Raw genomic sequence first — 27,822 nt, forward strand, 5'->3', positions numbered from 1 at the left:
TCATCTCAAAAATGCGTCTATCAGGACCATAAAATATCTAAAAGATCCACATGGTGGATGAATAGGTCCACATATATCGCCTTGAATCCTTTATAGGAATTCAGAGGACTCAAATCCAATCTTTACTGGTGATGGCATTAAAATTAACTTTCCCTAAGAGCATGCAGCACAACAAAATTCACTAGTTTTAAGAATCTTCTGGTTCTTTAGTGAATGTCCATGGGAGTTTTCAATAATTCTCCGCATCATGGTTGTTCCCGGATGACCCAATCGGTCGTGCCAAGTTATGAATTCATTTGGGCTAGTAAACTTCTGGTTTACAATGGCATGTGATTCAATTGCACTAATCTTGGTGTAATATAACCCAGATGAAAGTGAGGGTAATTTTTCTAATATAACTTTCTTATTTGAATCATGAGTTGTGATATATAAATACTTATGATTTTCCTCATTCATTGTCTCAACATGATATCCATTTCGGCGAATATCTTTGAAACTCAATAAGTTCCTCAGAGACTTAATAGACAATAGTGCATTATTTATTATGAATTTTGTTCCTCCGAAAAACAAAATTATAGATCTTCCAGAGCCTTCTATCACATTGCCCAAGCCAATAATAGTATTAACATATTCTTCTTTTGGCACAAGATGGGTAAAATATATATCACTTTTAAGAATAGTGTGCGAACTTGCACTATCCGCAAGGCAAATATCTTCAGAATATGTCCTTGCCATTTTTCTTCAAAGACAAATGATAATAATAATAAAATGGGTAGAAGTACATGCACAGTAAAATTATTCACATGAATACTTAACAAACACATACACATATCAAACTATTCCATCATTGATCAAATAGCCAATATTTCCTTTAGAATTCTTAAAGAAATTAGATACATCATAATGAGTGGTGAAATTTTCATTATTTGAAACAAAATTTATTTCCTTTCCTTTGTCATCCTTTTTCAAGGATGCTTGATAAAGATCAACTAGGTACCTTGGGGTACGACAGGTACGTGACCAATGGCCCTTTCCACCACAACGGAAGTATTTATCCTTAATTGATTTACTTTGCCCATTGTTTCTTTCTTTATCCCACTTCTGGTGAGATCCTTTGTGAACATAATTCCTTTTCCTTCCATAATTTTTCTTGCTATTAAAACTTTGTCATTTACCTCTTCTGGGGTAATTTGCCACATTTACTTCAGGAAACAGGGCGGCGCCAGCTGGGCGCGCTTCATGATTTTTTTAAGAGCAACTCATTGTTGCGTTCAGCAACAAGAAAGCAAGAAATTAGCTCAGAATATTTTTAAATCCTTTTTCTCGATTGCAACTGCAGGAGCACATTCGAGGCATAGAAGGTTGAGAAAGTTTTCTCTAACATATCGGGCTTGAGGAGGTATCACCGTCTTTTGATGATTATACATTTCTTCGAGGTCTTTCCACAGATCTACAGGATCTCTTAATGTGTGATATTCATTTTTCAATCCTTCGTCAAGATGACGACGAAGAAAAATCATGGCTTTGGCTTTATCCTTCTGGGATACATTATTTTCAGCCTTAATGGTATCTTCAAGATCCATTGAATCAAGATGGATTTTAATATCTAGTATCCATGATAAATAATTATTTCCAGATATATCAAGAGCGTTAAAATCAAGATGAGAGAATTTCGACATAATGAAAATTTGTTACCTGGAGTCTTCCTAAAATTTTATCAGAGTCTCGTGCTGATAACGTGTTATAAAATAACTAAATAAATAAATAAGGAAGAGGTAATAAATAAAGAAATATAATTAGAGAAAGAAAGAGAGAAGGGTGTTTTATTGTTTTTGTGTGTTCTATATGCTTCATATTACGTTGCTATTTATAAGCACAAAGAAGCTTTACTTTTCAAACATAATTAAATGCAATCATCCTTGGTAAACTAAGTCTCATGCAAAATGGTCATCCACATCATTCATCCTTATCACAACAAAATTCTCCTCTCCTCGTTACTAATTTTACAATCAAAATGTACCACATGTCACTCTCTTATTGTAATTGAAATTAAATCTTTCCCTTCAAAATTAAAGAATTTTTTCCTCTTCCATACTAATTTTATAACAAAAATGTGCCATATGTCAGTATCTTATTGCAATTGAAATCAAATCTTTCCCTCCAGAACTAAAGAATTCTTCCCTCCTCCCTTTCTTTCTCTATCTCTCTCAATCCTTCAACCACTCTATCTATTTTATATATCATTATTAATATCAATGACTAATTACTAATTTCACAATCAAAATGTGCAACATGACATTTTTTAATTACATTAAAATTAAAATTGAAACTGAAATATACTTATATTATGTATCATATATTACTATCTAATTTAATAATCAAATGTGTCACATGACACTTTCTTATTAAAATTGAGAGAAAATATTTTTTCCAAAATTAATAAACTCCCTCCCTAAATTCTCTCATCTATCTCTCTCCATTTTTCTATTTCTCTCTACCATTTTTACTCTATATATAATTTATATTTTATGTAATTTGACAAATCAAAATATGTCATCCGATATTTTTTTATTATAATTAAAATAAAAATTTTTCTTTCAAAATTATCAAACTCTCACTCTCACTCTTCATCTTTATCTTTCTCTCTCTTTTCTCTTATTCTCTATTTTTTCTACCTTTCTGTTCTACAGAAAACAAAATTAACAAAATAAAATAATTTAAATAAAAATTATTATTATTATTATTATTATTATTATTATTATTATTATTATTATTATTTCATTTTAAATTTTAACCTCTTATCTTTCTAATCTATATTTTTATTTCTCTTCTTTTAAATATTTATTATACATAATTTGGAGAGAATACTAATGTTATCATTAAAAGTTAGAATCAAGATTCAATTATTTTTAAAAAATTAATTTTGAATTAATTTTATAACTATTAATATAACTTTTTTATGCTAATATCTAATAATATTTTTATATATAGAGAGAGAAAAATATTATTTTTAAATAACAAGTATAAAAATTAATTATTTTTATTTGTGCAACAGACTTAACACCTAATTAAATGTAAAATTATACACGTTAAATTATTTTAAATTTTAGATAATGAATGTTAAAATTAATTATTAATAAAAAATTAGATTTTTTTATATAAAAATAATAACTAAAAATCTTATTATTTAATTTTTTATCTATAGATACCTTGGTCTTCTTAGCCAGAAACTTTTGTCAACCTTCGATTTTTTTGTAAAAGTAGTTTAATTTTATAAATCATTTGTGCCATGCATAATCTATAGACTGTCAAAACAAAATGGACCATAGTTTTAAAAAATGTATATTTCCGTAATATTATTACGGGTAAAAATACTAGTGACAACTATTTCTTGTTTAGATACCAACAAAGCTTAGAATTTAATTTTAATGGATTGGCGGTGTAATTTAATTACATAATATTATATTAGTAAAAATAATGGCAATTTACTTTATTAAACTAAATGTATATCAATATTACCTGAATGTCCAAACTAAAAAATGCAACGTCAAGTCTCAAAGTACATTTCTATATAAATCAAATTGATTAAATTCGATTTATTGAAACACGAAGTAAATCGAATCCAATGAATTTGAATGAGGTGAAAAACGTTGCTAAACAAAAATCGATTCGATTTAAGTGCATGGTTAAAATGGTAGCAAATCGAATAAATTTGCTTCGATTTATAAGTAGGAGTAAATCGAATTCAATAGATTCGATTTAACCAACTGGAAAAACGCAAGGTAATTCGAAACAAGTGGATTTGATTTGATGGTTTTGTAAATCGACACTCATTGTTTCAATTTACTAGTGTTTCCATCTCCCATAATTCGATTTATACATTATTGACGTTTTTTTTCATTTTATCACAGTTTTACATACCATTAACTACACTTTTTTTAATCTATTATTTCATCAAATTGTATTGAGTGTCCATCATGTACATCTTTGTATTTTGTATATAATATTTTTACTTTATATCTGATCCGTTCCCCTTAAATCGGCCTCTACCTACAACTCCGGAATCAGAATCAGCAAATCAACTGAGATAACTTTCCCGCAAATCTCTCTAACTAAAACTACCATAATTCCAGCAGCCGAGATAATAGCAAACAAGACTTTGTCAAAAAGCTAACACTATATATACAAGTGACCAGCTTAGTCACAGGTACGCAATACATTCAGTTTTACTATGAATCACTTTACACTCTTTCTTACTTGAGCGTTGGAGTCCCTTTGCAGGTGCCCAACGCTGCCTCCCCAGCAAGAAGACGGCGTTCCACCTCCTTACTCTAAGGGAAGCTAGTTCAAGCATCGACAGAACCAACTATACCTCGGTGATTACTTTTACACCGGAACATTTGGTGCCACCGTGGGGCCGGAAGAGTTTAACCTTGCCCTACCTCTACTTTTATTTTTTGAGTAATTACCCAAATTAGTCCCCGAGGAATTTAAAAGTGGACATTTTAGTCCCCAAAAAAAATTAATACACATATTAATCCCCAATGTTTATCTCCGTCACCCAAATTAGTCCCCAATCCAGTTTCCGGCGTGACTCATCAACGGAGACTGCTGAGTTGGCATGTTTAGTATCCAACGTGACCAGTAACCTGCACAGTTGTCCGTCACATACATATTGGTCCCTATCCTAATAAGTAAAACGAGGTCGTTTGAGTATGTAGAAACACAGCATTGCAAGAGGAGAATAAAAGTCATGTTTCTTCTCTTCCCTTTCAATCCTTTTCACTGCAAAAAGACTTCAAACCCTAAACATTTTTCAATTTTTACAGAGAGCCCTACCTCATCACCACCCGTCTCATCTCCCACCTCATCTCCAACATCACGATCGTGACGGACATTGTCAATTTCATCATAGAGGTTAGCTTTCCGTTACCCAGACGTCTCTCCTAGATGCGTCAGCACCAATTCGCAAGGAGGAGGCATTGAAGTGGATTTGATCACCATTGAAGAAGCACATTGAAGAAGGTGAGACTATGTTTGAATATGTTTATAGTTGTTAGAGTCAATATATTATTTTCTGGTGTATTTTGCATTACAGAGCACAATGTTATGTCTTCAGAGTCTCTTTAATTTTGTATGCATGTTTCTTGACAGTTACTAAATGTGTTGAATGAACATTTTTTAGTTTGTTTTTTAGGAAAATTGTCACAGTAGAGCTAGGTTTATATGAGTATGTTTGTTGATTATAAGTATTTATTCATACAGGTAGATGGAGGAATTTGGGATTCCTGTTTTCCACCATGGTGGAAATTTTGTAAGGGATAACAATAGAGTTCTTCGATATATTGATGGAAGAGTTGACAAATTCCCTAAGATGGATATTGATCTGATATGTTTCTTTGACCTGCAAACTCTATTCAAAGGTTTGGGTTATTTGGATTACAAAACTATGTACTGGTTTGATCCTACGGCACCTGACTTAGAGAGTGGGCTGCATCCTATAAAAGGAGACCTGGAAATTAATCAGATGCGTGAGAATAAACTAAAGAACAAGGACTTGAAGGAGTTTTATTTGTATTTTGATCACCTGATAATGATTACTCCTCCTAAGAGACTCGACATAGACTTTGACGTTGATGCAGATGTTGAAGAAGAGTCCAGTGATGATGGGGTGGGAAATAAAAGCTCAAAGATGGTTAATTTGAAAAAGAAGGCTTCAATAGTTGATAACAAATGTATTGCTATGTCAAGTTCTAGGCAAACTGAGGGTGCCAAAAAATCTGCCAATGCAAAGTCTGATGGAGCAATTGGTGCTGAAAGCCCAAAATCTTCTAGGCCTATTAGTGCTACAGGGCCAAAATCTACTGGGCCTACTAGTGTTGGAGTCCTAAAATTTCGTGGGCCTATTGGTGCTAAGGCCAATTCCAAGAACCCAAAAAATACTACACAAAAGGGTGCTGGGTCAACTTTATTTAGGACAAATTTTGGTGGAAAAGGAGCTGCTATTCCAAGATCAGAGGATGTAAATTCTGGTGAAGATGATGAACAAAGTGCAGAAAATGTGGAGGAAGAAGATCCAATCTTTGAGTATGAATCAGAGTCATTATTGACACCGGAAAGTTCTGAAGATGAAAGAGAGAGGTATGAATTTCCACAATTTAATGATGCTGCTGGATTTGGAGAGGTGTATTTTGAATTGGGAATGAAATTTGCAACAATTGAATCTTTCAAAACTGCTCTGAAGGATCATGTTATTTATGAGGGAAGGAAGATTAGGTATATAAAAAACGATCAAAGGAGAGTTAGATGTGATTGTGAGCATGGGGTAGAGAGGATAAAAAAGCCAAGAAAGGCAAAGGGGGCCAAGGAGGCATCTACTAATGAGAATACAGAGGCTGCAAATGAAGAGGCTGCAAATGTGACTTTTGGAACTGACTCTATTGAAACTGTTACTGCTAAGACCGCAGAAGTGGATGCTGGTACTACTGATGTGGTTGCTGTGGGTGGTGGTGCTATCAAACTTAATCCTTGTCCATGGCTAATTTATTGTGCATGGGATAATCAGCTGAAGAGTTACCAAATCAAGACTTATATACCTCAACACACCTGTGCCAGAGATTTTGGCAGCAATATGGCTGATCAGAAGTGGGTAGCCAATAAGTTGGAGAAGAGGCTCCGAACTCAACCTCATATTACTCTAAGTGAGGCTTATGAGCACATCAAAATCGACTACAATGTTATCATTAATGGGAAGATGGTTTATAGGGCCCTCAAAGAAGCAAGAGAGCGTGTGATCGGGAATGAGAGAGCACAGTATAGTAAGTTGAGGGATTATTTGAGTGAGATCCTTAGGAGTAACCCAGGAAGCTCCACCATATTAGATGTGACACCGATGCCTCAGTCCCCTCCATTGTTCAATAAGCTATACATTTCTCTAGATGCTTGTAAAAGGGGGTTCAAAGCTGGGTGTAGAAAACTAATCGGACTTGATGGTTGCTTCTTGAAGGGCTACTTTGGGGGACAACTTCTATCGGCTGTAAGTCAGGATGCAAACAATCATTTCTATGTGATTGCATTTGCTGTTGTTGATAGTGAAACTAAAGAAAGCTGGAAATGGTTCCTCACGTTGTTGCAAGAAGATCTTGGGGATCAATATATCCATGGATGGAATTTTATTTCAGACCAACAAAAGGTAAAATTATATTTAGCTTAATATTACCAAAGCCAAATGTGTTTTATTATGCTAGTATTAATACTCAAATTATATGAGCTATTAGTTAATTTGTAGTTAGTTTTAATATTCTGATAAGTATTTGACATATCGGTTAAACTGCTTATTTCTTGGTTAGTTGATGATTAGTTTTAACACTCTTAAATTACTAATTTCTTAGTTATTTGATAGTTAGTTTTAATATATTGATTTTTGTCCTTCTTGTTTCGTTTTCTAGCTCTTTAGTTTTGTGGATAACCTACCTCTACTTTGCAGCATATCTTGAAGTGTTGTCATATATGATCTTTCTTTTTCTGTTAATGGTGCCAAAACCTTTTTCTTGTTTTTGTTAATTTCTTTGCTAGTATCTTTAGAGTTTGTTATATTAGATCCAATGCGTATATGAATTTATTAACTAACATCCAGGGAACAAATCCATTCATACACTATTGTTTTTTTATTAATTGCTTTGGTACTAAGCCAATAATTTGCTAGATTACATACAAATATAATTGTGTAATTATCTTATAATGAACATCCAAGAAAATCTTTTGTAAAACTTATAAACACTTATATGTTGCAAATATTTTGTTTAATGTAACTTTGATTCAATTCACAAAGAAAACAGAATGCAAATATCATTCAAACCTTGAACTGAATCATTGCTTATATATATCAGTTACAAAGAAGCAGTTGCAACCTATGACCAAAATCAACAATGCAAATACGATATAACAAAAAATACATTGAAAATCTCGTGTTGCACTCAATTTCTGGAACTACATTTGGATAAAATTTCTAACATGTCAGTTCTACTCTGCAACTCCATGACTTTATGCTCCAAACTAGCAGTGCCAGCAGCAAATATGTGTGAAACATTACCAACAATCTCACCACCATCCATTGCAACATCCTAGAACAAGATTGCCTTTTAATTGCAACTCTAACATACAATTAACAATGTTGTTATCATGAAACCTACACCAATAAGATCATGTCAAGTTAACTGGTGCTGAAAATCAACTTGGAGTTAGAACAACAAAAAAGAATACTTATAGATACACAAAAAATCTTTTCTTTTTCCAAGACATGATAAACTATCAGTTATTTCAAAATAAACTTTGATAAACTGAAAAAAGAATAAATTTAGGCAAGATTAGTATGTTACCTACGATATAGATTGGATGAATTAGGATTCAATAGCAAAATATCAGAACAACCAGCATAGTAATCATTAGAAGGCCAATAGTGGCGAGCGAGGTAATCAAGATTGTTACTGCAAAAGAAGTGATGTAGAATCTTGATTCCAAGACATAACTACTCCTCAACTCTGTTATCATGAAATAAAAAATTTAGATAATTATCAATATTGTGCCAAAATAACCAAAAGGATAATTTAAAGGAGAAAGATAAAGCATTTTTGTATATGTTTATATATATGATTAGTAATTTGATAACCTTTTTTTTGTATATTTTTATATTTTTTTTACTAATTTGATGTATGAATACGGTGCACTATTGTTATATTAATCCAAGTTATGATCTTGTATGTATATGGTAAATACACCATACCTAGCTAGGTACAGATCATGCATACTCATTCTTTTGTTAACTTTAATAAAGGAAAGGAGTCCATGTTCTTAGATACAATAGTGCCGATCTAACAAAAAATCATATTTAAAAAAGAAGTGTTGAAAATTGAAAGTGCGCGGAGCTACAGTGCCGTTCTCTTGTGCCAAAATATTAGTAATGAAGAAGAGGGATAAAGTTACATACCAGAATCACCAAAGAGACTCCTTGCAGAATAGTTTTTCTCCATTTGATGGCCATAAGCAGACATAACTCCAAGCTGCAAGATCTACCCTTGAATCTGATTCGAATAAGTCCTATTTCGTGTCGCCATAAATCAAAGCTGTATCCTGCAATTTTGGAAAAATTAGATCTTCTTCCATAAATAAGTGAGATTGATATTTCTAGTTATGGACAAAAATCAGAAACTTTCGAAGAACTAGGGTTTTCAAGAGATGAAGAATTTCACACTTATTTGCAATGAGATGTTTGGGAGAAGACACTAAAACGACATCACTTTTCGCTACTTGTGCAGGGACTATTTTGTCTTTTTAGCATACGTGGACACTTAAGTGCCACGTGTGCGAGTGAACGTGCCAACTCAGCAGTTTCCGTTGATGAGTCACGCCGGAAATTGGATTGGGGACTGATTTGGGTGATGGAGATAAACATTGGGGATTAATGTGTGTATTAATTTTTTTTGGGGACTAAAATGTCCGCTTTTAAAATCCTCGGGGACTAATTTGGGTAATTACTCTTATTTTTTTCTTTCTTTTTTATCGCTTATGTCTCTCCTATTTCTCGTTCATTTTACAGGCTTTTTTGATTAAGGACAAAACCACAAAATCCAATGATCCCGACTTCCTGTCAGACGAAACTGATAGTTAAATTGAGTCCCTTAAGGCTAAAATTCAAAGAGTGACCAATGAGTCTCTTAAGGCTGAAATTCAAAGGATGACCGAAGTGATGAAGAAAGTAGCAACACAACCTGATGATAAGCTGATCACCGACTCTATAATCTAAAAGACACAAGATCCACCCATACCTCTTACAATGGTAAATACTAATGGTCAATAAATAGCATGTATTTAATTATTTCATGCCTAACTCATTTTATTTTGTTACCTCTTTATAGTTCAAAACTTCAGATACCATAAGTTCTATATTATAATAATTCAAATTAGAATACATAACTTCTTATCATAATAATAAATATATATATGAAAGTACTTAAAAGTACGGTATCTATACTTAATAATAAAAATATTATATATTATCTATTAATATCGTATCATCTATTTAATCATTGCAATTACTCATGGTATATCTGTAAACCCCGGTTAAATTAGTAGATTATTAGTTAATAAATTAGTTTTTAATAAGGATGATTAGAAATGAGAAAATTATATTAAATTAGGATAGAACTCATCGAAACAAAAATTTTGACACTAATTTCGAAGAAAACGATCCAAGATTGGACCGAATGGGCCGAACCGGTTGAACCGGGCCGTGGGCCCAACCGGACCAGCCCTTTAAGTAAACCCACGTTCTTCTTCTCCCCATTTTTGGCAGTGTCGAAGAGCATCAGGGAGAGGAAAGAAAGAATGTCAAATTGTTATGCGTTCACCGCGTCGAGCTCTACGTTTCTACCGGAACAATTTTACTGGTAACTTGTTTAATCACTTCCAGCCCTCTTTTTCCCCAATTTTTGAGTTTTTAATGGGAAGGTTGAATTTATTTGATTTCTGATGTTGTAGGATCCAATTAGCTTGAGAAAAACGTTCACTCTTGCTTATGTGAAGCTTGGGTAAGGTGAGGATACGATAATTCTATTTTATTTTCATTGAATTTGAGCTTTGAGTATTAAATTGGATATATATGTGTTATGAATGTGTATTAGGTTGTGAATAAATAATTGGAGCTTGAAATTGTGAATACTGGAACTTGGGGGAAGCGGATTAGTTGAGTTTTGAGGGGCTGTCTTGGTTTTGAATAAATAGCTTTTGTCGTTACGTGGAAATCGGCCAAGGTATGGTTTAGGTATCTTGCATTTAATATATAATGTTCTGTGAAAACTTAGGCTAGACGACCATAGGATAAGTTGGAATGCAGGTGTATGTTTAATGTTTAGTAATTTGTCGATGAATATATTTAGTTGAAGTTTATTGAATAATTAGTTATTAATTTTGGATGGTGAATGTTGTTATGTTAATTTGGAGAGGATTATGGTTGAATATTATTGTTGATGAACATGGTTGGTTTGGTGCTTGTCGATTAACTAATAGTTTGGTGAATTATTGATTTGAGGTATAACTATTGTGGAGGTTGTTGTGATAATGAGGTATTTTGTGTTAAAAACCTAGGATTTGTGAACTATGATTCTTAGTTGAATTTTGGGTTGTTGGATTTGAATATTGTATGAGTATAATTGTTTATCTGAGGTAGATTTATTGTGGTGATTGTTATGATGATGAGGAAGGGTATGTTGAATTGAAAAGAAAGCAGGTTTGGACCCGAAAAGGATGGCAAAGTCTGAGTTTTAGAGGAAATGCTGCCAAAATTTTATAAAAATTAGAGATTTTGTTTATATGATTATTTAAAAAGATTTAGACTCAAGTGTTATATGGTTTGATTTAGAGTTATTAAGAAATGAGCATGTTTTAAGTTTGATTTATTTAGAAAAGAATGAATTATGTTTTGAATTGGAACTATTGATGGACGGAATGGGAGGTGTGATAATGAAGGATAAGGATTGAATATGATTGACGTATAATGATGAATGAGATGCGATTGAGAATGATGTAGATGTTGATGAATTATAATTGAATTATTTATATGGCTTATGAATTTGAATAATCTGAGATACGAGATTTCTTGGATTAAGTGCTGTGGCTTGCCACCACGTGTACCAGGTTGAAAACTCGATACTCTGTTGACCCTACGACGTAAGTGTGACCGGGCACTATATAAATTCCCAGGAATGTTACCCCCATTGAGAACTATTGATTATTTGAGAAAAATCTATGCATAGACTCTTGGGGATGCACGTCGGGGGACAGTCTAAGGACAATTCAGACTTGTCGGGTTGGCTGGATAACCGACAAATGAGCCTCATCAGCTATAGGACAGGCATGCATCATATGCATATTACTTGAATTACTTGCTTGTGTATTAACTGGGTGTGCCTAAATGTACTTGCCATGTTAAATGTATATTTGTTATCTACAATACTTGTAACCTTCTTGTGCTTGCCTTTGTCTGTTTAGTTGTCTATGAAAATGCATGATGGAGTTGGAGGTATGGAGGAATGGCAGAATGGGATTTGGATTTAAGGTTAAGTTAGGTTTAAATATCCTTAGTAAACCACCTTTTATGGCTTTTGTTTAATACTTTAAGCTTTATAATCTGAGTGTCGGCGTTCTAGGATTGTCTCTAGCATTTCCAAGACCTTATATATTATGTGTGTGGCACCTTTACCATACTGAAAACCTCCGGTTCTCATTCCATACTATGTTGTTTTTCAGATGCAGGTCGAGAGGCATCTCGTTAGGCGTCTGGACCCTTGAAGCGGAGTGGTTACAGAGTTATTTTGTTATGCTATGATGTATATATATGTACTTAGTTTTCTCTCTGCATAACTTGTTCTTTTGATCCTCCTAGAGGTTTATGGAGAAGCAGGATTGTGTATATGTACTTTTTGGTTTTGGATATATATATATATATATATATATATATATATATATATATATATATATATATATATATATATATATATATATGTAAATATTCTCCGGCCAGTCTTGACTTCGCAGGCTGAGTTAGAAGCTTGTTATTTTGTATCTTTGGCACTCTATTCCTACTTCTGTTATCATATGTTTAATAGTTATGGTTTTCTTAGCACGCAGGTTAACCCGTTCCTAGAGCGTTGCGCTTTTATTTTGCGATTTTTGTTTCCTCTTTTCTTCAAGGCTCCTAGCATATTATAATTCTTCTGCTATTATATGTACTCATTTTAGTTTAGAGGTCGTAATACCACACCACCTCTATTTTACGGCTTAAGCGTAAAGCTTAGTGTGGTAGGGTATTACAATATCTTTACCTACAAATACAACGTTCACGTTTAACAAACATTCAAGTTATACCAATCAAATTATAGTTAATTAATTAAAAAAAAAATACCAAAACTTCGGTGGTAGAAGTTCATAGCCAACTACTATTAAAAGTAAAATGCACTAATCAAACCACTGTCTCTGCCATCTAAGATATTGCCTTTTCTTTCTTTTTTAAAAGCATTGGTAACTTTTTTTTTATAGCTCATTATTATTATTTCTAGTCGTCGCATGTTTCAACTTATCCAAAATATAAAATCATTTATAAACTATAAATAAACTATAAATCTGAAGACCAACCACACATCAATATCAACTAACACTTTGAATAAAAACAATTCACATTTCAATTAATAACATTTTAGCAGTATGTATAGATTTAATCTTCAACATCTCAGGCACACTCAATAATTTATTTGCTGAAATATACTCAACTAAAAAATCTACCATTAGATTGTCATCTTCACCTACACTATTACAATGATCCACATCTAATACTGACTCGGTCATCAACACCAATATAACGAAAACAGCTCACACAAACTTTTTATCTAAGTAAAGGGAAATTATATTCATAAAGTTGGAATTATATTCAAATTTTTTAACCAAATTTAACAATATTTTATAATATCTTTGTACAAATTTTCATATGACATATACATTATTTTTTACATATTCTAGAAATATTTGCTACTCAATTTTATTATTTATGCCTTATCTAATATAACATCACAATATCTGATGATTTTTTATTCTCAGTAAATTAAAAATAATTATGATGTCTTTACAAGTAATTTGATTAATGTAAAAACAAACATGATATAAAATATATCAAATTTTGTTATTATCTATTCTTTGCTTTTATGTTTTTGTACATGATCAATCTACCTTTATATTTGTTATTATCAATTATTGAAAGCTAATAATTTTAGTCGAACTCTTGTTTAAAAGAAATAGAAGCAAAAACTGCATTAGCCATTGTTAAAATTTTGATAAAGCTTCAAATCAACGACATGAATATTACTCACGGTAATGAAAGCATAGATAAAGATTCAAACTTGATTTTCTCCCAACTAAGGTCGACACAATGCTCGGTAATATCATCTAGCGTTTCAATGAAGCAGCACAAATACAAATTACTTATTCTTATATGGTAATAGTCACTCCAAACCCATCAATAGAGAAACCAATTTCTGCCAAATGTTCTAGTAACATTATCTAACGGTACATATAATTTTAACTACATATTTACATTTTCAGTTCCCATGTTTTCGTTAGAAATTTCGAATTAGCATAATTATGCAGGTATTTGATCAAATAAATTGATTTTATTATTTTTGATATATAACCAAGAGTTGAATCATATATGAATCTAAACCCACCTACAACAAGTTTTTCTCATTCTTGTTTACATTGTCATTGTTATAATTATTATTTTACTTTTCAAATCACGCTTTGATTGCTCAGTATTTAATCCATACTATTTTATTCAAGTCTTTTTTCATTATTTTTCAATTATTCTGCTCCCCGAACAAATGGATTCTATTTTAGTTTTAACCAACAAATTCAAAACATAAATTTACAAAAAAAAACCCAAAAATTAACTTGAATGATAATTGAGAGACGAATAACCTCAACATATAAAATTGATACGTCCTATACTAGCATAACCTACCCGCTTATATAATTTTTTTTATTTTACATGGCCTCTTATAAAGTATGCACTAACCCATATACTTGAACCATTTTACCTTAATGTATCTTACCATTTCATATACCAATCTTGAACATGCTATATTTTGTTGTATATTGTCAATCTGTCTTTCATTGTTGATTGACTTTCTTTAAGTATATCTGGTACTATTTTTTCTATTATACATTTCTACGTCAAAGTCTTATATACAGGGTAATACAATCATGCCGATGAAAAAAAAAAGCCAGTGCTATAGATCATCTCACCAAATCAACCGCAGTACCGCCATGCAGATTATAACTCGGACAATTTGTACTTTCTAATATACAAATACTAGCCTAATAGATGTATGTATTATTTTTTCATTAATGAAATATCTGTACTCTTATTTTTATTTTTTCCTGTCATTTTCATCATTCCTAATTGATCTATAAGTCATCTCATACAAGATAAAACCACTCCGAATCTTCAAAATCATATATGAATCTCCGACCGAGATATACTCTCCTGAGTTATAATTTCAATTCAAACAAACTGACATCTATAAGTCAGACTCATTTCAAACAACTCGACACCTATGAGTCGAAATAATTTCAATTCAAACGAACTGACAACTATACGTCGAACTCATTTAAAACAACCCGACACCTATGAGTCAGAATAATTTCAAACAAACCGATCTATAAGTTGGTACAACTCTAAATATTGGCAACCTCTATGCTATGCCCAATTTTAAACCGGTCTATTATATCAGTTCACCAATTTTCCAAACAACTCAACAACAACCAACATATTGACCTATCAACAACGGTCGTCATTGATTACTACTAGTCATACTTATTGAATTTGTCAAACCAAGTCAACATTTACTTGTTTTTCTCATCAATATTTCTACTCCTTATAAGTCAAAAATACCTTTTTGATCAAACTATTCCAAAGCATCAAATGGTATACCGAACAATTATCATGCAAATCATGCTACCTCTTTCAACCTCACTATACTCCACTATACTCAAACATGCAGTAACAGTTATATGTCGGAACAAATTCAATCATATTTTCATCTATAAGTCCGATTCAATCCAAACAACACACTTATACGAATTTGCATTTATAAGTTGAAATTAGTCAAAATTAAGCCGATGTATACCAAGAACCTTTTTTTCAAAAAAAAAAATATTTTATTTTTCATGCTATTAGATTCAACTTGAGGGCTTATCCTCATTATTTAACCATTATCCTTAATCATTCTTAAATTTCTTTTATCTTACTATTCATCTGCGCCAAAATTTCAAGCATGACTATCACTCTTTAACATACAACAAGTTGAGTTTGGGGGCTACTACCATTACTATCACCATTCTGAACTATGATTATAATCACTATCCCGAGCTATATTTATTATTTCGATTTATAACACCACAAAAATACATAAGCTCAACCCGTCGTATCACCACAAAAATACCACACGTCAAGCTTGGGGGCTATGATCTGTTGGCTATAACTCGGCTCAAGTAAACCTATAAATCGGAATCTGCTTAAAACTAAATAAACACGTCCTACATCAGGAGTACATGGGGTACGTGCTTTGCTTTCCTAACCGACTTATCCGATAAATTCAAATCAACCGCAAAAAAGAGTCAACACCAAACCAACTTAAAAGAGAGTACCATCCCATTTCCGAGGTATTCCTAAAAAACAAAGATCTGGCTCATCCACCAACAACCCACGGTCACCAGCTTTTCAAGCCACTAATAAACAAGGTTGACCTTGGGGGTTTCCACTGATTCTGATTCCGAACTATAACTTGGATTAATGTCAACCTGCTTATAACCCGGCTTCTCAAAACAAGTCGACCTTGGGGGTTATGATCCGTTTCCCTTAAATCGGCCTCTACCTACAACTCCGGAATCAGAATCAGCAAATCGACTGAGATAACTTCCCCGTAAATCTCTCTAACTAAAATTACCATAACTCCAGCAGCCGAGATAATAGCAAACAAGACTTTGTCAAACCTAATACGAATAACCGCCTAAAAGCTAACACTATATATACGAGTGACCAGCTTAGTCACAGGTACGCAATACATTCAGTTTTACTATGAATCACTTTACACTCTTTCTTTTACTTGAGCGTCCCTTTGCAGGTGCCCAACGCCGCCTCCCCAGTAAGAAGACGACGTTCCACCTCCTTACTCCAAGGAAAGCTAGTTCAAGCATCGACAGAACGAGCTATACCTCGGTGATCATTTTTACACCGAAACAATATCAATTTTAAATTTATAGATTTTCTACTTTATAAAAAATAGTGATAATGAGTAGAAATAATATCATTTATACAAGTACTTAAAATAAAAAATTAAGTTGAAAGTATAATTTAGACTTTGAAATAAGTTAAATAATATTTATTAATTTAGTATTTAATTTTATATATATATATAAAATATTTTTACTAAAAATATGAGTACTAATATAGTACAAGAATATCAAAAAATTTTTAAATAAGGAGTACACAAAATATAAAAAATTTATAATAATAAAAATTCAAAAGTATTAAAAATAAAAAAAACAAAAATTTTAATACTTATATAAATGATACTATTTCTACTCATTATCACTATTTTTTATAAAGTAAAAAATTTATAAATTTAAAATTGATATAAAGTAAAAATATTATATATAAAATATTATATATAAAATACAAAGATGTAGATGATGGACACTCAATGTAATTTGATGAAATAATAGATAAAAAAAAGTGTACTTATGAAAATTATACGTAAAACCGTGATAAAATGAAAAAATGTCAGTAATGTATAAATCTAATAATGGGATATGGAAACAACTATTAAATCAAAACAATGGGGGTCGAATTTACAAAACCATCAAATCGAATCTATTGGTTTCGAATTACCGTTGGTGTTTTTCCAGTTGGCTATAAAGATTTAGTAACGCACTAACGTAATACACTTGCAGATTTGGCGGGATTATGAGTGCATTTTGAGGGACATTAAGGGGCACTGGTGGTGGGAGCCAGGGGTCATGGGAGATGCGAACATTAGTGCCAGAGCCTATTTTCCATAACAAGCCTTTCTCGATCACCTTGCACCCTTCAAGACCACTTTTCCAGCCCCACGACGGTACGCTTCCTATCTCTGCATGTAGAAAATCTGTATATCTGAAATATTTAGCTTTGAGCATTCTTGATAGAGTAGAATTAGGGTATTTCATTAGACGCCAACATTGCTTGCCCAATAAAGCCAAATTTTGCGCCCTTAGGTCCTTGATCCCCAGCCCTTCATATTTCTTCGGTCTCGTCATTGTGTCCCATTTAATCCAAACCATTCTTCGTTCAGCGCCTTTTTGACCCCACCAAAATTGCGAGAGCATGCTATAAATCTCAGTCAACAGCGTGTCCGGGAGCTTGAAACAAGAGAGTGTATAAATAGAAATCGCCTCCCCCACCGCTCTCAATAGCGTGTGCCTGCCACCTGATGACAATAGACTTCTTTTCCAACCCATAATCCTCTTCTGAACTTTAACCTTGATAGCTCCAAAGGTTGCTTTCTTTGATTTTTGAACTATAGAGGGCAGTCCCAGGTATTTGTCTTGTGCTCCGATATGTTCAATATTTAGTGTCTGAGCAACTGCTAGTCTTGTGTTCTGAGGTGTGTTGTGACTGAAAAAGATAGCCGACTTATTCAAATTGACTTTTTGCCCACTGAAACCCTCATAGATCTCTAGCAATTCTAGAATACTTTGGCTTGTATTAGGTACGCTCTTGCAAAAAAAGATTGAATCATCAGCAAACAAAAGGTGATTAACTGTTTGGCATCTCCGATTAACTTGAACTCCTTGAATTAATCTATTTTGCTCTGCCTTGTGTAGCAAGAAGGAAAGCCCTTCTGCACAAAAAAGAAAGAGATATGGAGATAAGGGGTCACCCTGTCGGATGCCCCTATTTGGCCTAAAATAGCCAAAAGGTTGACCTTCCACAACGATAGAATAAGAAACAGTCGTTACCAATTCCTTAGTCCAGTTAATCCATTTAGCATCAAAGCCCAGCTTATCCATAATATACCATAAAAAATGCCATTCAACCCTATTATAAGCATTGCTCATGTCTAGTTTAATAGCCATCTCATGCTCTGCCCCACTTCTCTTATTTTTCAAATAGTGCATACATTCGTGGGCAATTAGAATATTATCTTAAATGAGTCTATCTTTGAGAAATGCACTCTGATTTGGGCTTATAATTTTATTCATAATACCTTGTAATCGGTGCACCATAACTTTAGAAATAATTTTATACATAACTGAAGACAAACTGATCGGTCGTACCTGAGTCATGTCACTGGCACCTGGCATCTTTGGAATCAAACAAATTTGAGTATGATTGAAGCTTTTTAGAATTCTGCCACTGTGAAAGAAACTTCTCACTGCCTTAAAAACGTCACCTCCAACTATATCCCAGAAAAAGTGAAAAAACTTAGCTGTAAACCCGTCATCACCAGGAGCACTCTGAGCATGAACACTAAATGTAGCTCTTTTGACCTCGTCCATAGTTACTAGCCTTTGGATCCTACGATTCATGGAAGTTGTAACCTTAGGCTCCAAATCCTCTAAGTATGGATTCGGATCAGCCGAACAAGAAGAAGTAAAAATATCGCAAAAGTAGTCTTCAGCTACCTTTGCAATATCCTCCGGTTTTGATGCAATCTCATTGTCCCTCCCCACTAATCTCCAAATTCTATTCCTTCGCATCCTTGATTGAAATTTCTGGTGAAAGAATCTAGTGTTCTGATCTCCTTCTTTTAGCCACTTGACTCCAGATTTTTCTCGCCAATAGCTCTCTTCTTTCAAATATGCCAGCTCCAACTTCTCCTCCAAACTGGTTACCTCCTCTCCCCCATTGATTCCAGCCACCCGCAACTCCTCTAGTTTAGCTTGAAGGTCCTCAATTTCTTTCCGAGAGTTTGCTTTGTGAGTTTTCTACCATTGAACTAGTCTATGTCTACAAACTTTCAATTTTTGGGCCAAGGAGAACATAGTCGAGCCTACAACTTCCATTCTCCACACTTCGCTGACAATTCTCTTGACATCCTCTTCTCCACACCAACGTTCCTGGTATTTAAATCGCCTTTTACTATGCCAGGATTGAGGTTCGGTTTCCATCAAAATTGGAGCATGATCTGAGCCTGACTCTGTGAGCCTGTGCACCACTGCATTCGGAAACTTCAACTTCCATTCCATCCCAACTAAATAGCGGTCAAGCCTCTCCTTCACCAAATCCTCTCCTTGTCTTCGATTTGTCCATGTGAAAGGGCGCCCCACCATTCCAATATCCACTAATTCGTTACTGTCAATAAAATTAGTGAATGTTGCAGTGGTGGTTGCTGATTTTTGGCCTCCACCCTCCTTTTTCGCTTGGCTTGTTATAGCATTAAAATCGCCTGCTATTACCGTTTTTCCTTCCAGGTGTTGGCTCATTGTTGTAAGCTCCTCAAACTGTAAGGATCAAATTTGTTCTGAACAACTCAAATGGACACCAATGAACGCCCATACCTCACTACTTCCGACTTCCTTAATTTCGGCTGCCACAAAGAATTCTCCACTGCTAATAATTTGAACACTGATGCTGTCCTTCCAAGCTAGCACAAGTCCTCCTGCCACTCCTGCCGGGTTAACAATATGCCAGTTTTCGTAGCCGCATACCCGAAGTTTTGCTTCCACCTGTCGAGATTGGTTCTTTGTTTCACTTATAAACACAATCTCGAGGGAGTGGGATTTACAGATCCCTTTTAAGGTGTGAATTGTCAGGGGTCTCCCCAAACCCCGACAATTCCAAACTATAGTTCTCATGGCGCCTTGGGTGCCATTTGTAGGTTGGCACCCTCCACCATCTGTTCAACTTCATTTTCATCCTCTGTTCTTGCTTTCTTTGTAAATCCTTCAGCTATACCACTCATCAACCTTTTTTTGGGTTCACTTTTAGTATCTGACTCTGAAGCACCTTGTCTTGCTAACCTTTTCCACTTCCTACCTTTCTCTGTGGTGAGACACTGCCCAATAGCGAATTGCATAAGCTGCCCTTCATCCTCCTTGGTATTGAACTGACCAGCTATGATAACCTCCATGCATTCTGTTCTAGAATTGGCTGATTGAGGTGACTCAAGTGCTGCCCTGTTACCAGTGTCTTGTGGTTTCAAACTTTGTTTCCCTTCTTGCATTGACATCCCTGCAAATTCTTCCAATAAGCAATTTAAGACCAGTTTTTTCTTATGTTGAGTGGCCTTATTCTGATTTTGGGTTGAGTTGTTGAATGTTCTTTCTCCTTCGGAGTAGATTCACGTTCCCACTTGACTGGCTTTAACCCATTCGCCAATGTCATCCTCTTTTACCATATCACTTTCTGTGTCCTTCAGCAGATCATGGCAGTTTTTCACCTCGTGCCCCAATTTTGCGCAATAGGTACAGAACTTTCCAAGTCTCTCATAGCGCAGTGCCACTTCTACCTCCTTTTTATTAGGTCCTGCCACTATTAACTGATCTCTCACTTGCCTGGCCTCATCAATATTGATTTTGGTCTTCACAATCCTAGTTTCTCTGCCTCGCATCTGAAATTTACCTACCTCCAACACTGTGCCCAGTTTCTCTCCCAATTTACGTCCAACTTCGAGGGTTTTAAACGATTATGGCAAACCCCAAAATTGAACCCAAACTGGAAAATTGAAAATAATCTCTTCATCACAGTTCTAATCTTCCTTCCATCTCTTGACATGGAGCACATAATCTTTGAATAGCCATGGAAAACCACGTTCAACACGCAAGACATCCACTTCTTTATTAAAAAAGAATTGGAAGGAATTATCCCCTTTGTCACTCACGCTAAATCCTTCCGGGTTTTCCCATATAGCCTTTAAAGCATTCCCCATGGTTCCAATTGAGAAGGTTTTGGAAGCAAAGAGTCTGCCATAGAGACTATTGGAGCAAGCATTAATACCTTCTGATATGTCTGCCTCTTCCAGTAGAATCACATTCCTACCTCCTTTCCGGTTGTCTTCTTCGGTCTGATCTTCATCCCTCGTTGTCTCAGCCATGCAGATTAAGTAGATTTGTATTGAGATTTAATTGACGTTGACAATGCAGTCTTGATGGCAGTAGAAACTCCATTAAGAAACTCTAACAGAGCACTAAAAAATCCTAACATAGCACTTTCTTTCGTGTCGTATTTGTGGTCCATTAAAAAAATAGACTTTCTAAAATAGTAAGATTAAACTTAATTATATATACTATTTAATTATATTTATTTATTATATGTTGCGACTTTATAGATCAAATCTGCGGATACATAAATGATATCCACGATTCAATTTTATTAGAGTGTGAGTCAAATCCAATCTAATTCGATAATCATGCAAATCGAATAATATTTATAATTTATAAACCAAATATTGATAATTTAATACTACAGATATATAGATATTATCTAATTTATGTTTATCCTTTAGTTACATGTCATGTTTTTGCAAATAATTACATTCTTTGTAGTAAAAAAAAGTGAAACATAATTAATTAAAGACTTTTATGATAGAAAAACAATATAAAACTGATATAACGATAAGGATTTATCTAATTTGAATCCTAATAGGAGTATATATTAAGATGATAAATTAAAAAAATAAAATTAAAATTTTTAATATATTTATTTTTTAATTATTAAATAAAAATATTTAAAATATTTTATTAATAATAGTGTTATTATGTATTTTTAAAACACATGTTAGTTAAATCTTAATAATAATAATAATAATAATAATAATAATAATAATAATAATAAGAGAAATTATAAAACTTTTTTGGATACACTAACCGCCATTGAATTAAACAGATTTCGTATGTGCTATTCAATTCTTTGATTATTAGATCACCTCTGATAATTTCATTAAACAGATTACCTAGAGAAAAATAAGAGAAATAAAAATAAAAAAAATAAAAAATAAAAAATTATTATTTATTTTTGATATTGTTTGAATTAAAAGAAAATTTGATCACCTCTGATAATTTCATTAAACAGATTACCTAGAGAAAAATAAGAGAAATAAAAATAAAAAAATAAAAAATAAAAAATTATTATTTATTTTTGATATTGTTTGAATTAAAAGAAAATAGAAGAGAAAATAATAAAAGAGAAAATAATTAGCATATAAAATGATATATTATTTTTTATAAAATAAAATATAAATATTTTATTTATTATTTATTTATTATTAATTGAATTTTTAAATATTATAAATTTATACATTGATATAAATTTTTTGCTTAATAAATGTAACGTTTAAAGCAAGGTGACAAATATTGTAATACAATTACGTTACGTATACATTAAAATTAGTTATCAAAGCCAGTCATTAGTATAAAATACATATTAAAATATAAATATAAATTGAAAATAAATTAAACTACATACATATTTTTATTTAAATATAATGGTGGTTGATTTTAGTGACTAATTTTAGTAAACAAATAGTATTTTTAATTATAATAACATATTAAAATAAATTTATAATTTATTATCTATTCCTGAATAACACAGATATACAACGTCATACCTCAGAACTGATTTTTAAATATTTAAACATGATCTCATCAAGTAATCGTTTAGCACCTCAATAGCTCCTGCGCGAAACTCGGCCAAATCACATATAGGCGCTGGCGGATCCAAGGGAGCCTAAGGTAGCCATGGTCCCCCCAATTTTTTTAAAAAAAATTAGCACTATTAATTTATTATTATTATATAATTAATATATATATATATATATTATAGATTAAATATATTTTTATATATTACATACTAAAAGAAATTTATAAGTTAGTAACTTAATATGTATAAATTATATTGTGTATTATAATATATTAGTAGTAATTAACAAATAAATTTAAAAAATAATAAAAACATATAAATATATAAATAATTGAAAATTTATTGAAAATTTTAGGTTTAGATTAATGTAAAAAGTAATAATTATAAAAAAAACTTTTGCTTAACAGGAACAATTAAATAGATTTTTTAAATAACAAAAATTATTAAAATAATATTTAAAAATAAGACGAAAGACGAACTTTTAGCAAATTATATGATTGTATAGGTTGAAAAAGAGAATGTTTTAAAATTTACTTTCAGATGATAAATTGATAATTTTAGTTATATGAAATATCGCAGACCAAATTCAAAAATTCCAAAATCTTAAAGTATGTATAGTTGAATGTTAATTCTTATATAATATAATTATTAATTTTGACCAATATACTATAAATTATATTTTGTTAATTTTTTATTACGTTATATTTTAATTTATTTTATATTTAATTTGGCCCCCCTCTTATAAAATTTCTGGATCCGCCACTGCATACAGGTCGGTTATCATTAAGCAACGATAAATAGGAGAAGATCAAGGTTATAGAGGGCAGATGATAGCTACACATAAACCACCTAACTCATAGTTTTAATTAAGATATTCTGAGAATTGATGTTGATTTGAGTGTCGGAGTCCTTTTTGCAGGTCCTACGCACTGGTCAAATTTCCGAGGAACCTATAGCACCACCAAAGAGTAGGAGACCAAGGAGCACTTCCCGGTGTCAAGGAGATATACCTCGGAAGGACGATTCCTGACCGGAATATTTGGTGTCCACCGTGGAGCCGGTACTACGTATAATCCCATGATTATAATTTGTTCTTCTTTTGCAGGAAAACGACCATGGCTGATGGTGCTGTGCCACCACCTCCTCCAACTCCAACTCATGCTGAACTGGTGGACATGAACACCGCACTCAAGGCGGAAGTAAAAAAGATGGTTGATCTTCTCGTCAGTAACACAGATGGGACCAAAGAGGATGGGTAGAAAAAGAATGTCAACAAGAAAAATATCGAAGATGAACACCATTCTGAGACAAACTCGGCAATGGAACTCATCATCCCAAAGACCACAAAAAGAAGAACGAACCTTTTTTTGGCAGAAATAATGAACTTTCAAATATCTAAAACTTTTACACTCCGAACAACTTTGAAGCCATATGAAGGGATCGATGATCCCAAAATACATGTCACCAAATTCGAGTCCATGATGTTTTTAAATGGTATTTCTGATCCAATCTTATGCCGTTCTTTTTCTACTTTCTTGGATGGAACTACCTTAATTTGTTTTTCTAGTTTGCCTGCAGGTTCAATTTCCAACTTTGAGGAGTTTGCCGATCTATTCATCAACCACTTTACGGCTTCAAAAACCTACATCCATGACTCTGGCTACCTCATCACAATAAAGTAGAACCAATATGAAAGCTTAAAAAATTATATGACAAGGTTCGCTAACGTTGCGATGAATACTCCTGATCTTAGTTTCAATGTACATTTGCATGCCTTGAAGAGTGGTCTCTACTCAGAAAAATTCCAAGAAATTAAACGATTGCTGTCACCAAGCCCAAAACACTAACTGAGTTTAGAGACAAAGAGGTTGGACAGATGGAGATCGAGGAACTCAAGGAAGCTAGGAGAACCAAAAAACAGACACCCCACAGAGATGAAAGCCGAGTCAAACGCGAGATCACAAGAAACCATCCAGGCTAACACCGAAGTTTGACTCATATACCCAATTCAACACTAAGAGAGAAGACATAATCAAAGAAATCCTTCATGATAAGATCATAAAAACACCCAGCAACGTAGGAACTTATCAAGATCAGAAGTACGTGGACAGAAGCAAGTGTTGCGCTTTTCACCGAAAATTCGGTCACATAACTGATGAATATGTGGTGGCAAAAGACTAGTTAGAATGATTGGCATGACAAGAATTGTTGGACAAATACGTTAATAGACGAATTCAAAAAGATGCAACAAGCCTCTGACGATCACGGACCAACCGAGCTTCACCTCCAAGGACAACAAAAGATGGTCCACTCCGAGTCAAGCTTCTGTAGCAAGAAAAGTTATCAATTACATCTCAGGGGGCTTTGCAAGAGGAGGTATCACCAACTCGGCCAGAAAGAGAATTTACGGAGCCATGCTAACTATGGAAGGAGGAGGTTCGACGTTACAACAACTGACCTCACCCATTCCAAACATCACCTTCAACGCCTCAGATTTGCAATCCTAAAGTCCACTACTAGAACAGATATATCACCAGAATTATCATAACTAACCCTTGGAAAACCAAGAATATATAGCATACATATTTTAAATTTATCACAGCAAGGAAATTGGAGAACACCATATGTAGATTATTTGAAAACTAGATAGGTGCCAACATCAGAAGAAAACTTGGGATTGTTTAAAAAGAGGGAAAGTTACTTTACCCTCATTGGAGACAACCTATATAAAAAAGGTTTCTCCAGGCCACTATTGAAATGTCTCAGAAATGAGGAATCTAACTACACAATGTCAGAAGTACACAAAGAAATCTGTGGCACACATATAGGCAGCCAAAGTTTACCTTCGAAAGTTTTACGAGGAGGATACTTTTGGCCCTCCCTCAAGAAGGATTGCATGGATAAAGTGCAACGCTGTGACAATTGCTAGAAGTGTGCACTAAGAATCCACAGCCCTGCTGAGATCTTGCACACTGTAGACATCATATGGTCTTTTCACAAATAGGGGCTTGATATCCTCAGACCATTCCCTGCATTACAGGGATAGGTAAAATTCTTTCTCGTTGTAGTCGATTATTTTACAAAATAGATAGAAGCAAAACCACTTGCCAAAATAACCTTGGAAAAGGTATGAACTTTTATTTGGAAGTCTATCATATGTAGATACGGATTACCTAAGTAAATCATTATTGACAATGGTAGGCAATTCACTGATAGGAAGTTAGCATCCTTCTTAGAAAATCTATATATAAACATCATTTTTTCTCTGTAGAGCACCCACAAACTAATGGGCTCGCCGAGGTTGCTAACAAAATTATTTTGTAGGCTTTATGCAAAAAACTAACTAAAGCTAAAGGTCAATAGGCCGAGCTAATCCCTAAAATACTGTAGAGTTATAACACAACACCACACACAAAAACAAAAGAAACACCATTCCAACTAGTCTATGGCACAAAATCAATGATCCCAGTAGAAATTTCTCAATGATCGTTGCAAACTGACTTTTTGGATGAGGAAACTAACATACATGCACGGTTCGCCGAGCTAGATACACTAGATGAGGAACGCGACTCAACTAAAATCAGGCAACAACCTATGTAGGTTAACATACGTCGAAAGTACAACAAAAAGACACTTCTAGGAGCATTACAACAAGGAGACCTCATCCTACACAAACTAGAAGACATGCAAAAACCACCAGGGCAAGGAAAACTTCTTGTAACATGGGACGGACCTTTCAAAATGTCAAAAGTACACGGATGAGGAGCATACTCTTTGCAAACTATGACAGGGGCCAAGCTACCAAATACTTGGGATGTATCATCATTACGTTTATACTACAGTTAGTTATCTGTAAAAGTCAGAGGCGAGAGGAACTTTTTTTTCTATCACTAAGGTTTTTTTTTTTCATTTCAGATTTTACTCGGGGAGGTTTTAACGAGCTCGATCACTTTGCACCTTCTACATTCGAAGATCTACTAAAACCCAAATAACATTCAGTGTTCTTTTCTATCTCTACCTAACCAACATACAAACGTTGGAAGCTAGCAATACATAGGTAAAACAAATCACCATTCATAAAAATTCAAAACACACAGACAAGTGCATGCATTGTTCATCCGACAAATCCATCAAAATATACAAAACAAAAAGTTTTCATACTAGCAATAACATAGTCACAAACACATAAGTAAACGAGTCAATTATTCTTATCAACAGCTGCCACACTTTCATCCTTTCATCTTCAGCTTCCCCCTGGCCTCATCATCAACGAGTTTGCCATTCACTACAATCTTAGTAACATCAAGATTGTCGACCTCAAAATCGGAGGATAAGGCAACAACTTGACTTACAGCGCGATCAAATCTAGCCGAGAAAATCTCTAACACTTCATTTTCAAGCTCATGGATCCTCAACGTCATATTTCCTTTCTCATTATCAGCTTCCTAGATTTGATTCTGCAAATTGCATATTTGACCCTGCAACCTTAGCACTTCCTCTTCTTTGCTCTTCATTTTTGTTGTCACATCAACAATAACTACATCTATTTCTTTCAACAACCTCTCTAAATTTGGTATCTTCTCTAACTCTTTTCTCTC

The 27,822-nt window shown here is 33.4% G+C and overlaps 1 protein-coding gene across 1 annotated transcript; it reads right to left on the minus strand.

Annotated features, from left to right (window-relative positions):
* Nucleotides 1–7,885: 7,885 nt before the first annotated feature.
* On the minus strand, nucleotides 7,886–20,442 carry LOC114925432 (uncharacterized). Its single transcript, XM_072220395.1, has 8 exons — nucleotides 20,146–20,442; nucleotides 19,669–20,088; nucleotides 18,922–19,572; nucleotides 17,495–18,360; nucleotides 8,379–8,486; nucleotides 8,170–8,188; nucleotides 8,014–8,123; nucleotides 7,886–7,910 (listed from the first exon to the last, which is right to left on the minus strand). The coding sequence occupies exons 1-8, from the start codon at nucleotides 20,440–20,442 to the stop codon at nucleotides 7,886–7,888; spliced, it is 2,496 nt and encodes an 831-aa protein (XP_072076496.1).
* Between the last annotated feature and the right edge of the window lie 7,380 nt (nucleotides 20,443–27,822).

The sequence above is a fragment of the Arachis hypogaea genome, chromosome 16 (assembly GCF_003086295.3).
Source record: "Arachis hypogaea cultivar Tifrunner chromosome 16, arahy.Tifrunner.gnm2.J5K5, whole genome shotgun sequence".
Taxonomy (NCBI): Eukaryota; Viridiplantae; Streptophyta; class Magnoliopsida; order Fabales; family Fabaceae; genus Arachis; species Arachis hypogaea.

What these genes read in the sequence shown, in the direction of transcription:
- LOC114925432 (XM_072220395.1), bottom strand. Translation starts at nt 20,442, where the DNA reads ATGAGAACTATAGTTTGGAATTGTCGGGGTTTGGGGAGACCCCTGACA. An exon ending in AGGAAGTCGGAAGTAGTGAG is followed by an intron (nt 20,089 to 20,145) that starts GTATGGGCGTTC and finishes TGATCCTTACAG; the next exon opens with TTTGAGGAGCTTACAACAAT. An exon ending in TTGCAGAGTAGAACTGACAT is followed by an intron (nt 7,911 to 8,013) that starts GTTAGAAATTTT and finishes TTTTGGTCATAG; the next exon opens with GTTGCAACTGCTTCTTTGTA.